Source organism: Stegostoma tigrinum, chromosome 41, assembly GCF_030684315.1.
Source record: "Stegostoma tigrinum isolate sSteTig4 chromosome 41, sSteTig4.hap1, whole genome shotgun sequence".
NCBI lineage: Eukaryota > Metazoa > Chordata > Chondrichthyes > Orectolobiformes > Stegostomatidae > Stegostoma > Stegostoma tigrinum.
Window position 1 is genome coordinate 9,155,242 of NC_081394.1, and position 17,141 is coordinate 9,172,382.

The following is a 17,141-nucleotide window of genomic DNA, read 5'->3' on the forward strand; positions in this document are numbered from 1 at the left end:
ATGCGCGGGTGCGTGCATGCGCCCCTCTGTGTGTGTGTGCCTGTACATGCACGCACGCACGCGCACACACACAGCCGCGCGCATGCATGCATAGTGTGTGCGCGCCTGCCCCTGTTTGTGTGTGTGCGCGCGCCCCTGTCTGTCTGTGTGTGGTTGTGTGTGTCTGTGTGGTTGCGCACGCGCCCGTGTGTGTGCGCGCGCGTGCGTGCTCCTGTGTTTGTGTGTGTGTGTGCACATGCGCGGGCGCGCCCCTGTGTGAGTGTGTATGCATGTATGCATGCATGCACGCCCCGTGTGTGTGTGCATGCGCGGGCGCGCCCCTGTGTGAGTGTGTGTGTGTGTGTGTGTGTGTGTGTGTGTGCACGTGCGCGCGCGCCCCCGTGTGTTTGTGGTTGCGCGCGTATGCACGCGCCCGTGTTTGTGGTTGTGTGTGTGGGGGCGCGCCCCTGTGTATGTGTGTGTGTGTGCGCGCTTGCGCCCCTGTGTGTGTGTGCGCGTGCGTGCATGCGCCCCTGTGTGTGTGTGTCTGTGCATGCACGCACGCACGCGCGCATGCACGCATAGTGTGTGCGCGCGTGCCCCTGTTTGTGTGTGTGCGCGCGCCCCTGTCTGTCTGTGTGTGTGTGTGTGTGTGCGCGCGCGCGCCCCTGTGTGTTTGTGCGCGTGCGCGCTCCCCTGTGTGTGTGTGTCTGTGTGGTTGCGCACGCGCCCCTGTGTTTGTTTGTGTGTGTGTGTGTGTGTGTGTGTGTGTGTGTGTGTGTGTGTGCGGGCATGCGCGGGTGTGCCCCTGTGTGAGTGTGTGTGTGTGCGTATGCATGCATGCACGCCCCGTGTGTGTGTGCATGCGCGGGCGCGCCCCTGTGTGAGTGTGCTTTAGCGCGCGCCCCTGTGTGTGTGTGCGCGCGCGCCCCCCTCCCCTCCCCCGCCGTGTGTGTGTGATTGCGTGCGCGCGCGCCTCTGTGTGTGTGTGTTGGGGCCCGGCTAGTCTGTAATGTATTTTTCTTTTAATCAGGCTTTCATTGGTGTTATTACATACCTCTGGATCAGGTGGGACTTCAACCCAGGCCCTCCGGCTCAGAGGTAGTGTCACTACCTCAGTGCCACAAGAGCCTCCTAGAGTACCTGGTGTTTCCAGGCAGTCTCTTGAGGGACGACCTTGTCGAAGTCTATCAAATCAGGAAGGGCACAGGTAGCGTCCCCGGGTTGGGGAATTCAAAACTCGAGGGGAAAGGTTTAAAAGGGACCCGAGGGGCGACGATTTTACGCAGAGGGTGGTTCGTATGTGGAATGAGGTGCCAGAGGAAGTGGTAGATGCTGGCACAGCTACAGCATTTCAAAGATATTTGGACAGATAGATGAACAGGGAAGGTTTGCAGGGATATGGGCCAAACGCAGGCAAGTGGGACTCGTTTGGCAGACCTGGCCGCCGCAAAAGAATTTGACTGGAGGGTCTGTTTCCGCACTGTATGACCCCTAAGTTCTAACCATGACCAGTCTCTGTGGTAGGCTTTGTCTGCGGGGATATCGGATCAATGCTTCCCGAATGGAGAAGAGGTGGGCTTTTTGTGTGGGTGTGGGTCTAGTGCTCTGTGATTGACTCCCTCCTCTCTCTTACGAAGCCGTTCAGAGACCATCCATCCATCTGATTCAGAGGTAGTAAGAACTGCCGATACTGGATTCAGAGTTAACGCAGTGTGGAGCTGGAGGAATGCAGCAGGCCAGGCAGCACTAGAGGACCGGGAAAGCTGACGTTACGGGTCTGGACTCCGCTTCAGAATAGGAGTGTTGTGCAGATCTGATTTTCTGAAGAAGAGCCCAACCCGAAATGTCAGCTTTCCTGCTCCTCTGATGCTGCCTGGCCTGCTGCGTTCATCCATCTCCACGCTGTGTTATCTCTCTTACCTGATTTGCTGGGTTGAAAGGCTAATCTTAAAGCTCCAGTCGTTTGGGTCTGTGCTTATGGCAGTTTAGAGGAATGAGAGGTGACGTTATCAAAGCAGAAAAGAGATGGAGGGAACCTGACAGAGGGGACATAGAGAGGATTTTCCCCACTTACTGGCAGAGACTAGACCCGGGGAGCAGTTTTCAGGGATGAAGTCATCTCGCAGGATTAGGGGCTGATCCAATCAGGTCATTTAAGATGATTAAAAGGTTCAATAAAGAGAAGCTGTTTTGCTTCATGATGGGGAGAGACAGGGAGTTAAAATCAGAGCCAGGCCTTTCCAGAAGTTATGGTTTTGGCATTTCTGGTTGCGATCAGTACATTATCGCAGCAACAAGATGATGCGATATGGATCAAAGGCAAAATAATGGAGTTGAGTTACAGAGCAGCTGTGAGGTGATGGGCCAGGCTTGAGTGCTCGAATGGCTTGTGCGATGGACTGAATGGCCTCTCCCTGTTCCTGTGCGATGGACTTAATGGCCTCTCCCTGTTCCTGTGTGATTGGTGCGATGGACTGAAAGGTCTCTTCCCGTTTCTGTGTGATTGGTGCGATGGACTGAATGGCCTCTCCCCGTTTCTGTGTGATTGGTGCGATGGACTGAAAGGCCTCTTCCCGTTTCTGTGTGATTGGTGCGATGGACTGAATGGCCTGTCCCTGTTCCTGTGATTGTTGCGATGGACTGAATGGCCTCTCCCTGTTCCTGTGTGATTGGTGCGATGGACTGAATGGCCTCTCCCTGTCCCTGTGTGATTGGCGTGATGGACTGAATGGCCTCTCCCTGTTCCTGTGTGTTTGGTGTGACGGACAGAATGGCCTCACCCTGTTCCTGTGTGATTGGCGCGATGGACTGAATGGCCTCACCCTGTTCCTGTGATTGGTGCGATGGACTGAATGGCCTGTTCCTGTTACTGTGTGATTGGTGTGATGGACTGAATGGCCTCCCTCTGTTCCTGTGTAATTGGTGCGATGGACTGAATGGCCTCTCCCTGTTCCTGTGTGATTGGCACGATGGACTGAATGGCCTCTCCCTGTTCCTGTGATTGTTGCGATGGACTGAATGGCCTCTCCCTGTTCCTGTGTGATTGGTGTGATGGACTGAATGGCCTCTCCCTGTCCTTGTGTGATTGGTGCGATGGACTGAATGGCCCCTCCCTGTCCTTGTGTGATTGGTGCGATGGACTGAATGGCCTCCCCGATACATCTCTGGAGCTGTGCTGTGTATGAAATTGCACATGTTTGTGTTACAGACCGATGCCGCCCTGATCTGCTTTGCGAGGAAGGTGTGAAAAAAATTGTTAAAGATATGCAGAAAGTCACTTCTGCGGAGATATTCAGCCAGCTGGAAGATTTCAGGTACGACCAACAGCCCTGTTTGAAACCATCAGGCCCACAGCTGCCTTCGGCTATGCACCCACCCAATATGGTGCCTCATTAAAAAGAGCTGTGCTCTGGTGTTGAGTGATCTGTACAGTACAGCTCAGCTGGCTGGGCACCTAGTGTACACTGCATGAATGAGACCATCAGCGTTGGTTCAAATCCTGCACCATCTGATTCTCCTCTGCAACCCCTGGACCCTCCAGTTAAAGCGACTCTCTCCTTGTGCCCACTGAGGCTATGGTGACTTCTATTGCTTTGTCAAGAACAAGACCCAATCCCTTTTACTCCTTTGGGAGTAGTTTGAGAATGAACATTACCTAATGATGTGATGGTGACAAACACTTCTCTGCAGCAGTGAAACTTGTAGTTTCGATTCGACATGGAACTGTGAAAATTGTAATTAATGCTGTCCCTGGGACTGTTTGATGGGGGGGACAGCGTAGAGAGAGCTTTACCCTGTATCTAACCCCGTGCTGTCGCTGTCCCTGGGAATCTTTGGGGAACAGTGTAGAGGGAGCTTTACTCCATATCTAACCCTGTGCTGCCCCTGTCCTGGGAGTGTTTGATGGAGGACAGTAGAGGGAGCTTTACTTCGAGCTTTAGTGGGTAAAGGGTGAGTTGCTTGACATTGGAAGCTATCGCTGGAGCCCTGTAGCAGGTTGAGGAAATTGCCTGAGCTGGAACCTAACTCTTGGCCTTTTGAACTAGGAACAAGCGGATGATGGGAATGACCATCGGAGAAAGGGAATTGTCTGAACTGGACAGCGAACGCCAGATAGACCCAGCGGCCTGCGAAATGAAGGAGAGGGTGTTGGCGGAACAGCTGTTACCCAAGGTTGAGGAGGCCACGTGAGTGAACTGTTTCGCTGAAGCCCTGCTTGTCTGTCAGACCATCCTGCAGTGCGTACCCTCAGGTGGAAGACAGGCTACTTCAACCTGTGACTTACCTGTCTGGTTGGGATGTAATTTATCGCTGACACCTCCTTTTGGAAGGTTGGGGGGTGGTTAGTGACCTGTCGGTGACACTGTCCTTGGTGGTGGGGGGAGGACGGTGGTGTGTAACTAGCCTGGGAAGTTCAGAGTTCTTAACCCGGGAGGCACAGGTTACTTCGCCTGTGGGGCCAGGGGAGTGATTCTCCTGTTGTGGGTGGCTGGCGGAGCGATTCTTCCACGGTGGGGCCAGGGGACTGATTCTCCTGTTGTGGGTGGGTGGGTGGGGGAGCTATTCTCCCACGGTTGGGCCAGGGGAGTGATTCTCCTGTTGTGGGTGGGTGGGGGAGCAATTCTCCCACGGTGGGCACCAGGGGAGTGATTCTCCTGTTGTGGGTGGGGGAGCGATTCTGCCACGGAGGGTGCTGGGAGAGTGATTCTCCTGTTGTGGGTGGGTGGGTGGGGGAGCGATTCTGCCACGGAGGGTGCTGGGAGAGTGATTCTCCTGTTGTGGGTGGGTGGGTGGAGGAGCGATTCTGCCACGGAGGGTGCTGGGAGAGTGATTCTCCTGTTGTGGGTGGGTGGGTGGGGGAGCGATTCTGCCACAGAGGGTGCTGGGAGAGTGATTCTCCCGTGATCGGGGGGTGGGTGTGTACCCAGGTGAGCGATTCTCCCATGGTGGGGGGACCGAGAGAGTGATAATCCCGTGCTGGTTGCAGGGAGGTGCCCAGGGGAGCGACTCTCCCACGGTGGGTGGGGGCCGCTGAATGTTATGTCCCAGTGAAACCGGTTGTCACTTTGCTGTGAATCCAGGTTGAAATTTCATCGACACCTGGATGGCTGGTTTCCTGGCCATCCCAAATTACTCTCTGTGTATTGTCGCATATGTACCTGGGCGTAGTTTAACTGTGAGGTGTGGTTTATCAGCAAATCTGGCTGTATTTAACAATGCGATGCTCTGTGATACTTACCAGTAACATCATATTGGGTGTCATTTGTCTGTGATAGCACGCTGGACAGAATATCCCTGTGTAGCCTGTGTGTGGGCTGGCAGTGAGACTGAGCTCAGTTAAATTTACCTGTGACCCCACCTCCCCATTTTTAAGCTTTGTATCCTTGTTGGCCAAGGGAATGTCCTTTTCCTGCCCACCCTGTCAAAACTCCTCAAGATTTCATTTATCTCCTCGGCACTTTCGACTCCTGTGACCATGCTTGGTTGCCCAATCTCTGGCCTTCCCCATTCGATACCCCAAGAATGAGTCAAGTGAACCTTTTTCGAAACTAGTTCTGGCGTTGTTCTGTCCTTTTTTAAAATATGGAGATGAGAGCAGGCTATGGTACTCCAGTTGTGTGCTATGCAACTGTAACAAAGCATACCCACGTGCATTTTCCACTGCTCTTGCAATATCAACAATTATTCAATTTTCCTTCCAACTCACTTGCTGAAGGCCCACCTCAACATTTTGTGATTTACTGGATCCCACTTTATCTCCGAGCTCTGCAATTGCTCGCTGTTGGAACACTACGCTGGTCTTTCTAGTCTCCCTGCCAGGCCGCACCAGCTCTCACTTTCCCACGTTGCACTCCATCTGCCCAATGTTCTCGCTCTCTCTCTGGGAAGCTCACTCAACCCCGTATCCCTGTGACCTGTCTGTGTCATCCTTTTCAGACTCCCGGCCTCCTCTTGGCAACTCACTCACCTATCTTCTGCAAATTTGGCAATCGTGCATTCAATCTCCTCACCCAACACGGGTGGCTCAGTGGTTAACACTGCAGCCTCACAGCAGCAGGGACCCGGGTTCGATTCCAGCCTCGGGTGACTGTCTGTGTGGAGTTTGCACATCCTCCCCGTGTTCTGCGTGGGTTTCCTCCGGGGGCTCCGGTTTCCTCCCACAGTCCGAAGATGTGCAGGCTAGGTGGATCGGCCATGCTAAATTGCCCGTAGTGTTCAGGGATGTGTAGCTTAGGTGGGTTTTAGGGGGTTGGTCTGGGTGGGATGCTTCAAGGGTTGATGTGGACTTGTTGGGCTGAAGGGCCTGTATCCACACTGTAGGGATTCTATGATGCTAATTTCTGAACTTGTTAGTACAAGCTCCTCAGGCCTGCTATAGCACTTACTGAGATCACTTTTCTACGGGGCAGCACAGAGGCTCAGTGCTTAGCAGTGCTGCCTCAGCCCCAGGGTCCTGGGTTCAATTCCACCCTCTGTGTGGAGTTTGCACATTCTCCCCATGTTTGCATGAGTTTCCTCTGGGTGCTCTGGTTTCGCCCCACAGTCTAAAGCTGTGCAGTTAAGGTGGATTGGCTATGCTAAATTGCCTGCAGTGTTCAGGGAGGTGTAGATGAGGTGGGTTATTGGGGAATGGGTCTGGGTGGGATGCTCTGAGGGTCAGTATGGACTTGTTGGGCTGAAGGGTCTGTTTCCATACTGTAGGGATTCTATGTAAGGATTCTATGATTCCTCCCTTTAGCTTGTAATCTGTGGTTCCCTTTCTGATTTAAAAATCTGTCTATTTCAGCCTCGAACATACTGAATGACCCAGTTTCGAGAGCCCTCTGTGGCAAAGAATTGAACAGATTCTCTGAGAGAGGAAGTTCCTCCTTGTGTCAGTACTACATGGGTGACCCCTTATTTTGAGATTACCCCCCGGTGGTCTTACAAACTCTCTTTATCTACCCTATCAAACCTTCTAAGAATCTTGTGCGTTTCAGTAAAGTCATCTCTCGCTCCAAACTCCAATGAGTACTGGCTCAATCTCACCAAGCTTTACACCGATGCACCAGAGAAAGCATTCTATCTGTGTGCATCACAGCTTGGTAGACAGCTGCTCTGCTATAAGAAACTGCAGTGTGTGTGAACACAGCCCAGTCCATCACACAAACCAACCTTCCATCTGTTGACTCCATCTACATTTCTTGCTGCTTCGGGAAGGCAACCGACATCATCAAAGACCCCTCCCACCTCGGTGATCATCTCTTCCAACCTCTTCTGTCAGGCAGAAGACACACGTAGCGAACACGTAGTGAAACAGGTCCCAGCTTCCTCCCCGCTGTTATTAGACTGGAGTTCTCAAATTTCAAATCTGGTGTTAATCTCACCTCCTGTGTACCATCTCTGCAGCTGTATTCCTTGCTCTGTTCCGTCACCCTGTGCTGCTCGCAGAACAGAAGTTATCAGTGTGCCTCGGGACGTATGACAATTACAAATCAAATCCAATAAACCCACTTGTGATCACAGATAATGGGAACTGCTGATGCTGGAGAATGCGAGATAACAAAGTGTGAAGCTGGATGAACACAGCAGGCTGAGCAGAAAAGGTCTAGGTCGAGGCCCGAAACACCAGCTTTTGTGCTCCTGAGAAGCTGCTTGGCCTGTTGTGTTCATCCAGCCCCACACTTTGTTATCTCCAATAAACCCACTTAACTGCTTTGTAAAATAGCGAGTTTTGAGAAGATTTGTAGCTCAGGTTGAGGTTCTGGATGTGAGTTTGCTCGCTGAGCTGGAAGGTTAGTTTTCAGATGTTTCGTCACCATTCTAGGTAACATCATCAGTGAGCCTCCGACGAAGCGCTGGTGTTATGTCCCGCTTTCTATTTATCTGGTTAGGTTTCCTTGGGTTGGTGATGTCATTTCCTGCATTGGTGATGTCATTTCCTGTTCTTTTTCTCAGGGGATGGTAGATTGGCTCCAAATCAATGTGTTTGTTGATGGAGTTCCGGTTGGAATGCCATGCTTCTAGGAATTCTCATGTGTGTCTCTGTTTGGCTTGTCCTAGGATGGATGTGTTGTCCCAATCAAAGTGGTGTCCTTCCTCATCTGTATGTAAGGATACGAGTGATAGTGGGTCATGTCGTTTTGTGGCCAGTTGATGTTCATGTATCCTGGTGGCTAGCTTTCTGCCAGTTTGTCCAATGTAGTGTTTGTCTCAGTTCTTGCAAGGTATTTTGTAAAATACATACCAAGCAGAGAGCCTTCCCTGATGAGAATAGGTTAGAAATAATTGAGGCCCCAGTGCTGATCCCTGTGCCACTGAGCTGGTCTCGGCTTACCAACCTGAAAGTAGCCCAATCACGCCGACACCTGTGCCCTTTTAGCTAACCAGGAACGTGAAACTGGGTATGTCCTGCCTACTGTATCAGGCCAGCCAAGAGAATCGTGGAGCTCCAAACAGAGACCCATCGTGTCTGTGCTGGCCCTTCTTGGGGGGTGGCTGCTGTCCATTTGGCCCCCCTCCTTTTGCCCCCAATCCTGAGCCCTGCAGGCTTCGCCCCTTCTCAGTTCTCTCCCCCCGCCCCCGGCCGTTTGCAAGTTGTTGTTGAATCTGTACCAACCGAGCTCTGAAGCAATGGGTTCCAGACTGCGTCGGGGGCGGTGGAGTGGGTGGGGGTGGGGGTGGGCAGGTTGTGGAGAGTTGTGATTGTGACCTGTTGGTGTTGCGTTTGAAGAGAAAGGGGTTGGTAAAGGTGGGGAGCTGGAATCGAGCCAAGCCTCGAGTGATGAAAGGGAACTGAGATCAGATATAATTAGTTGGAAAGAGGAACTACAGTGTACATATTTAAATCAGGGATAAATGACATTTAGATATTAAAAGCACAAGACAACAGGCCAGCTGGTGTAACATTTATCAAAGGGAATCCGTGAGAGAAAAAGTTACAGCGGGAGATAGGATCAGGCAGAGTCGACATGGTCCTGTGAAAGAGTTAGATCAAACCATTTGGAGTGTTAGTGGAAAAAGGAAACAGTGTTGAAGTTATGCATCTTGCATTAATTGGGACAGCTTGTCAGAGTCCTCTGGCGCTGAAACAGACGTTCCATTCAGTCCAGGCTGACCCTAATCCTAAACTAAACTTGTCCCACGTGCCTGCTCCCGGCCCTTGTCCCTCTCAGCGCCACATTTGCAGCGAAGCGACAAACAAATAATTTCGTGAACACCTTTGCTGTAGCACAATGGATTATCCATAAAACATTTCTGAATGGTTATGACCAGGTCATTGTCGGGATCCTGTTTTCCCCCGAAAGGGAAATCTGCGACTGGGGGCTAACAGACTTGGGAGACTGGCTGCAGCACTTTTGTTTAGAGATGAGGAGGAATTTTCTCATTCAGGCGGTGCATTTACACACAAGTGCCTCTCAAGAAAAGTCACGAGGTGTTTTCAAGGTGCTCGTACATAAGCACTTCAGATTAAGAAGCAAGAGGAAGACATCCGGTCCTGTGGGCCTGCCTCACCATTCAGTACTATCGTGGTTCAGACTTCACTTCCCAGTCACTGTCCACAACCCATCGACCCATTGCCAATTAACAATTCGTTAACACTTCCTTAAAGTCTCACCACACTCTGGGATAGCGAATTCCACAGATTGGTGACCCTTTGAGAGAAGTAACTCCACTTCGTCTGCCACTACAGAACATAGAATGTAAAATGTAGAACAGTACAGCAGAGTACAAGCCCTTCGGCCCACAATGTTGTGCCGACCTATTCTCTTACTCTAAGATCAAACTGCCCTGCATAGTCTACATTTTACTATCCCCCATGTGTCTATTCCAAGAGTCGCTTAAATGTCCCTGATGCATTTGACTCCACTACCACTACCAGAAGCACATTCCACACGCTCTCGCCACTCTCTGTGTGAGGAACCCACCTCTGACATCTCCCCTATACCTTCCTCCAATCACCTTAAAATTACATCCCCTTGTAATAGTCATTTCTGCCCTGGGAAAATGCCTCTGGCTATCCACTCTATCTGTGCCTCTCATCACCTTACACCTCTATAAAGTCACCCCTCATCCTCATTTGCTCCAATGAGAAAAGCCCTAGCTCCCTCAATCTTTCCTTATAAGACCTGCCCTCCTGTCCAGGCAGCATCCAGGTAAATCTCCTCTGCACCCTCTCTAAACCTTCCACGTCCATCTTATAATGAAGTGACCAGAACTGAACACAATATTCCAAGTGTGGTCTAACCAGAGTTTTATAGAGCTGCAGCATAACCTCGCGGCTCTTATGCTCCATGCCATGACCAATGAAAGTCAACATACCATACGCCTTCTTTACAACCCGATCAACTTGCGTAGTAATTTTGAGGGATCTATGGACATGGACCCCAAGATCCCTCTGTTACTCCACACTGCCAAGAATCCTGCCATTAACCCTGTATTCTGCATTCAGATTCAGCCTGCCAAATGAATCACTTCACGCTTTTCTGAGTCGAATTCCATCTGCAACTTCTTTGCCCAGCTCGGCATCCTGTCAATGTCCCGTTGCAAACTACAACAGCCCTCCACGCTGTCCACAACTCCACCAACCTTAGCATTATTGGTAAACTGACTAACCCACCCTTCCACTTCCTCATCCAATTCATTTATAAAGAACAGAGGTCCCAGAACTGATCCCTGTGGAATGCCACTGGTCACCGAGCTCCAGGATGGATACTTTCCATCTGTTACCACCTGCTGACTTCTTTTGGACAGGCAATTCTGTATCCAGACACCCAAATTTCCCTGTATCCCATGCCTCCTTACTTTCTGAAGGAGCCTACCATGTGGAGCCTTGTCGAAAGCCTTGCTAAGATCCATATACACCACATCCACTGCTCTACCTTCATCAATATGTTTTGTCACATCCTCAAATAATTCACTAAGGCTTGTGAGGCATGACCTGCCCATCACAAAGCCATGCTGACTATTTCTCATCAAACTGTGCTTTTCCAAATAATCATAAATACGATCTCTCAGAATCCTGTCCAATAGTTTGGCCTCTACAGAAGTAAGACTGGCCGGTCTATAATTCCCAGGATTATCCCTATTCCCTTTCCTGAACAAAGGAATGACATTTGCTACCCTCCAATATCTGGTATTATCCAGTGGACAGTGAGGAAGCTAAGATCATTGCCAAAGGGGCAGCAATCTCTTCCCTTGCTTTCCGTAGAAACCTTGGGTATATCCCGTCTGGCCCGGGGACCCATCTATCCTCATGGTTTTTCAAATTTTCTAGCACATCCTCCTTCCTAAAACACCAACCTGTTCGAGCGTACCTACCTGTGTCACGCTGTCCTCACAAACATTAAGGTCCCTCTCATTGGTGAATACTGAAGCAAAGTATTCATTAAGGATCTCTCCTACCCCCTCTGACTCCGCGCACAAGTTCCCTCTACTATCCCTGATTGGCCCTCCCCTCACTCTGGCCATACTCCTGTTGCTCACATAAGCGTAGAATGCCTTGGGGTTTTCGTTGATCCTATCCGCCAAGGTTTTCTCATACCCCCTTCTAGCTCTCCTAAGCCCATTCTTCAGTTTCTTCCTGACTACCTTGTAGACCTCTAGAGCCCTGTCTGATCCTTGATTCTCAACCTTAAGTAAGCTTCCTTCTTCCTCTTGACTAGGTGTTCCACATGTCTTGTCATTCAAGGTTCCTTGACCTTCCCATCCCTTCCTTGCCTCAGTGGGACAAACCTATCCAGTACCTGTAGCAACTGCTCCCTAAACAAACTCCACATTTCTGTCCTGTGGCACTCGCTAAGTGCTGACCGCCCGATAGCGTGGCGCCGGCCCTCCGGCGCGGCGCTCCCTCAGGACAGTGTTAACGTTGGAAAACTGAGGGTCTCCCTGATGTGTAGAAGGTTTTGTCGAGGTTTGACCAGAAGCTGACAAAGGGGCTGAGATGGCAGGAAGCTGAAAGCCTGAACAATGAGATAACAAGGTGTAGAGCTGCAGGCCGAGCAGGAAAGCTGACGTTTCAGGCCTAGACCCTCAGCCTGAACAATGCGACGGTTTTTGCATGCCTCAGCAATGTTCATGGAGCTGAGTAATGAGGTGGCTGCAGGGAGGATGTGGAAGGAGCACCCTGCAGGCTGAGGTCAGCAGCTTCTGCGTTTGCATTCTCAGTCTCCCTATTGAGGGAATGACTCAGCAATACCTCAAACATGAGTCAGCGCAGAGCAGGACAACCCCACACAATGTCAATCAGGAATGCTGCTGATTTGCATTATATGTCTGAGCTGTTGTGAATGACTGGCACGGCTGCGTCTGGAATATTGGGAGGTCTGCATCAGCTGTTGTAGAAAGGACTTCAAGTATTGGAGAGGAATGGGGGTGGAAGGCGAGAGCAATCCTGGGATCATGTGGATGGACTGGAGACCCTGGCGGTGTTCTCAGAGAAGGCTCGGGGAGGGAGGGAAATTGAATGGAAGTATTCCCAGTAGCTCTGGTTCCCTCAGAGGGGTGCTGTCAAAATAGATTGTACAGATGAGCCAGATCAGACAGAGGTTTCAGCTCTGGTGGAACAAGATGAATCAATGAATTCGACGTTGGCCCAGCATCTTGGAGGAGGTTTCTGGGTCAGGTACTCATGGCTGGAGGAGAGCTGAACGTGAGAGCGGTTGTAGGGGCCGAGGAGGTTACAGAGATAGGGAGGGGGTGTAGGGGGCTGGAGAGGGTTACAGAGATAGGGAGGGGGTTTAGGGGCTCGGAGGTCAGAGGGACAGGGAGGGGTGTAAGGGCTGGAAGGGGTTACAGAGATAGGGAGGGGGTGTAGGGGCTGGAGGAGGTTACAGAGATAGGGATGGGGTATAGGGGCTGGAGGAGGTTACAGAGATAGGGAGAGGGTGTAGGGGCTGGAGGAGATGAGGGAATTATGAAGAGATTGCATGTGGTAGGATTTGTGCAGATGGTGAGAAATGTGAAAAGGAGGTTTGAAGTGGAATGGATGTGGAGGTTGAGACATCAGTCCCCACGTGCCATTTAGCAGATACACTTGAGTTTGGAGTGCTGATCGACTGTGCTGCCATCGCTGTTGAGCGCAGTGAACACTAGCTGTGGTGTTTACAGGGGGCTGTGGCTGATCACTTACAGACAGGTGGCCCCCGATCCCAACTTCTGGTTCACAAGGAGTTGACGGCCCCCTGTCTGGGGGTCTGCAAGCTGTCTGGGTCGTGCTGGGTAGTGAATGGTTCTGGCCCTTGCCAGCTTTGTGCAGATGTGGCTGTTCACCCGGTAACGTGGGAAACCGAGCTTTCCAATTGGCTGGCCTCTGAGTCGAGCGACGCAGCTTCACAGGCAGCCTGGAATTTTCGGCAGTGAGCCAGCACCCCGTGGACACACTCTGTTGGGCCTGTTTCTTATTATCGCAACTGGCCTGATGGGGAAATCGGAAACCTGCACAGAGAGCCTCATTTTGTGCTGCAGGACCTTCCTTTCTCAGCACTCCCAGGGACAGCATGGGGCTAAATATAGAGTAAAGCTCCCTCGACACTGCTTCCCCCCCATCGAACACTCCCAGGGACAGCACGGGGCTAGATACAGAGTAAAGCTCCCTCGACACTGCTTCCCCCCCATCGAACACTCCCAGGGACAGCACGGGGCGAGATACAGAGTAAAGCTCCCTCGACACTGTCCCCCCACCATCAAACACTCCCAGGACAGGGCCCACACGGGGTCAGATACACAGTAAGACTCCATGAGAAAAACCATGTCTGATCTCCCTCCCCCTGACACTGTGCCCACACCCTGTAGTGAACCCACCACAGGCCTGAGAAGCTGAGGTTACATCATCTGGCACCTGGACAGCTCTGAGCTGACAACGTAGTTTGTTCTAAGGCGTGAATCGCAGCCTGCAGGAGCTGCGGAATAAATGCCGTCGGAAGTTTGCCGCAGGGCCAACAGCTTTGCCAGCTCGGTCAGGAACAAGGGCTGTGTCGGCCGGTTGTCCCTGGAAGTGGCACCAGGCATGGTGAAGCCCAGCTGCCACATTCACCAGACTGCAGTCCGACAGCACTTCCTCCTTTATATCAATTCCCACGCTCCTTCACCCTCTCCCACTCAGCACTGACCTAGAGACTGACTGTGTGTATAACGCATTCTCATTATCACTCACTTCTGCTCACAGCAGCTGTAAGTAGTCTGTGTTCACTGACCAATCCACAGTGCAGCACTCCCTCGGCGCCGACCCTCCGACAGTGCCCGCTCCCTCGGCGCCGACCCTCGGGCAGCGCGGTGCTCCCTCGGCGCCGACCCTCAGGCAGCGCGGGCGCCCCCTCGGCGCCGGCCCTCCGAACGCAGCCCGGGCGCCCCCTCGGCGCCGGCCCTCCGAACGCAGCCCGGGCGCCCCCTCGGCGCCGGCCCTCCGAACGCAGCCCGGGCGCCCCCTCGGCGCCGGCCCTCCGAACGCAGCCCGGGCGCCCCCTCGGCGCCGGCCCTCCGAACGCAGCCCGGGCGCCCCCTCGGCGCCGGCCCTCCGAACGCAGCCCGGGCGCCCCCTCGGCGCCGGCCCTCCGAACGCAGCCCGGGCGCCCCCTCGGCGCCGGCCCTCCGAACGCAGCCCGGGCGCCCCCTCGGCGCCGGCCCTCCGAACGCAGCCCGGGCGCCCCCTCGGCGCCGGCCCTCCGAACGCAGCCCGGGCGCCCCCTCGGCGCCGGCCCTCCGAACGCAGCCCGGGCGCCCCCTCGGCGCCGGCCCTCCGAACGCAGCCCGGGCGCCCCCTCGGCGCCGGCCCTCCGAACGCAGCCCGGGCGCCCCCTCGGCGCCGGCCCTCCGAACGCAGCCCGGGCGCCCCCTCGGCGCCGGCCCTCCGAACGCAGCCCGGGCGCCCCCTCGGCGCCGGCCCTCCGAACGCAGCCCGGGCGCCCCCTCGGCGCCGGCCCTCCGAACGCAGCCCGGGCGCCCCCTCGGCGCCGGCCCTCCGAACGCAGCCCGGGCGCCCCCTCGGCGCCGGCCCTCTGGTTTGTTTCGGGAACACGGTGGGTCCTGTCCCTTTAAGTTGTGACGGGGCTGACTAACTTTGCTTGGATTCTGTCCTTGCCACATAACAACCCCCCCACCCCCTCGCAGGCAGAAACAGGAAACTTAATCTGATGTTTTACGAGCACCACGAGGAAGATTTCTGCTTTGCTCCCTGGGACAAAAGACACAGCTCGCTGAATGATCTCACTCTTTCATTCATTCTGTGGGAACTGTGTCACACCCATCCCCTTGGGGTCTTGTGTTTTGAGGGGGTTGGGGGTTCTTTGGGCAAACATACAGAAACTGAATGAAGTCAGCCTCCTAGCTGCCAATTGGCTGCCCAGAGTATGCACCCCCCCCCCCAACATCTCTCTCTCCCTCCCCTCCTCAATTCGCCATCCCCCAGCCTTCGCAAGCCTCTTCTTTGTGTCTATATTTAAAAGGCTCAGAGAGGAAAACAGGAGTTGCATCATTTCTGTCAGCGGGCGCAGTTATAAAGGGGGTGGGAGGAGAGAGAGAGAGAGGTTTTCTGAATCCGCGCGTCCTTCAGGCAGTCGCAGAGTGAGAGAGAGAGAGATAGGAGCAGAGTTCTGTCCTCCACCGCTTCCACCAGCAGATCATGCACAATAAGCCGAGCCAAGTTTTGAGCACAGCAACACTGGCGATCTGGCAACATGATCTTCCACCGGTGAGTGGGGGTGAAGGGCTTGGGGCGTTGCTGCGGTGGTCTTCTATTTGATCCCCGGTCCCCAGCTTGGCCCACCCGAGCCTATCAGGGACAAATGCATCAGGCTCTGCGTGCGAGCGAGTGCCAGCGGTCTGGATTTGCGCTGCCTTCCTCCTGTTTAAATGCCCAGGTGTCTCATGACTCCTTCTCCTGTTTTTCTCTTACAGTTCCAATGCAGACGACGAGAAAAGGTAGGGCTGTCAGTGTGTGCCTCCTGCCTCTATCTCTTTGTGTTTGTCTGTATCCTCAGGGTGTGTCTCTCCCGGTTCTTGTGTTTTGGTTTTACCATGCACCACCCATCCTCTCTCTCTGTGCTTCCCTCTCTTTGTCCCTGCCCCTGTGTCTCCCCCTCTGGATGTGCTTCCCCACAGCACTCACTGTCCAACTCTCCTACTCTCTCCTGACTCACTCTTCCTCTGTGACTCTGATTTCTTATCTGTTGCTGTTCTGAGTTCTTGTGTTCCTTTGTGTGTGTGTGTGTGTGTGTGTGTGTGTGCTCCTGCTATCTATCTGTGTGTCTTTGTAACAGGTAACTATTTGTGGGCACAGGTGTGTGCCTATGCCCCTGGGGGTGGGCACAGGGCTATGCCTGTGTCTTAGTGCCTGGGCCTCAGAACTGACCACGTTTATTACCATAGTTTTATTCCAGTGGCATCCTTTATTGCCAGATGCCTGTTACAGGGCTGGCTCCTGACTCCTTTCGCTTGCCACTGCCTGAACCAGGGCCAGCAATCTGCTTCCACGGAGCACCGTGTATCAAGCCCGAGGGAGGGCTCTGGGGCTGAGAAAGGAACAATTAAATTCCTCCTGTAGTCTAAACGGAATGGGAGGGAGGGAGCTAGCAAGGTACCACCAGGATTGAAGGAGTTAGGGTGACTGGCATGGCACAGTGACCCGTTGACACACTCAGCACTCTTACTGCTGTTCATTCGACTCACAACCCTGACGTGGGATCGGAAGCCAGTCTGCCTCATCCCCTCTACCTGCACTGTCTCTCCCCCACTCTCTCACCTGAACACCTCTGCACGTTTCACCTCTTCCACTCTTATCTCACACACTTCCTCAATCTCTCACTCACTCTTTCAATTTTGCACCTCTGCTCCCACACTGTTTTTTACACACATTCTTCTGCTTGCGCTCTCTCAAAGTTTCTCTTCCACATGGTCACACACTCTCTCTCTCGCACGCGCATGTTCTCTCCCACTCTTTCTCTCACGCGTGCATTTTCTCTCTCTTTCTGTCGCACGCACACATTCTCTCTCTCTTTCTCTCGCAGGCGCACATTCTCTCGCTTGCATGCGTGCATTTTCTCTCTCTCTCTCATGTGTGCACATTCTCTCTCATGTAGTCTGTGTCATGCGCACGCTACATCGTACATGTATGCACTCTGTCACCCACGCTGTGTTTTGAACACGGTCTGTCTCTCAGGCGCACACTCTCCCTTTCATTCTTA

General features: G+C 53.2%; 1 protein-coding gene across 1 annotated transcript in view; it reads left to right on the top strand.

The window, feature by feature from the left end:
- The window catches only part of arhgef1b (Rho guanine nucleotide exchange factor (GEF) 1b), an 80,865-nt gene that overhangs the window by 11,991 nt on the left and 51,733 nt on the right, over positions 1-17,141 (top strand). Inside the window, 3 exon segments of the mRNA XM_059641411.1 lie at positions 3,191-3,296; positions 4,029-4,169; positions 15,856-15,879. Coding sequence (XP_059497394.1) covers positions 3,191-3,296; positions 4,029-4,169; positions 15,856-15,879 — 271 coding nt within the window.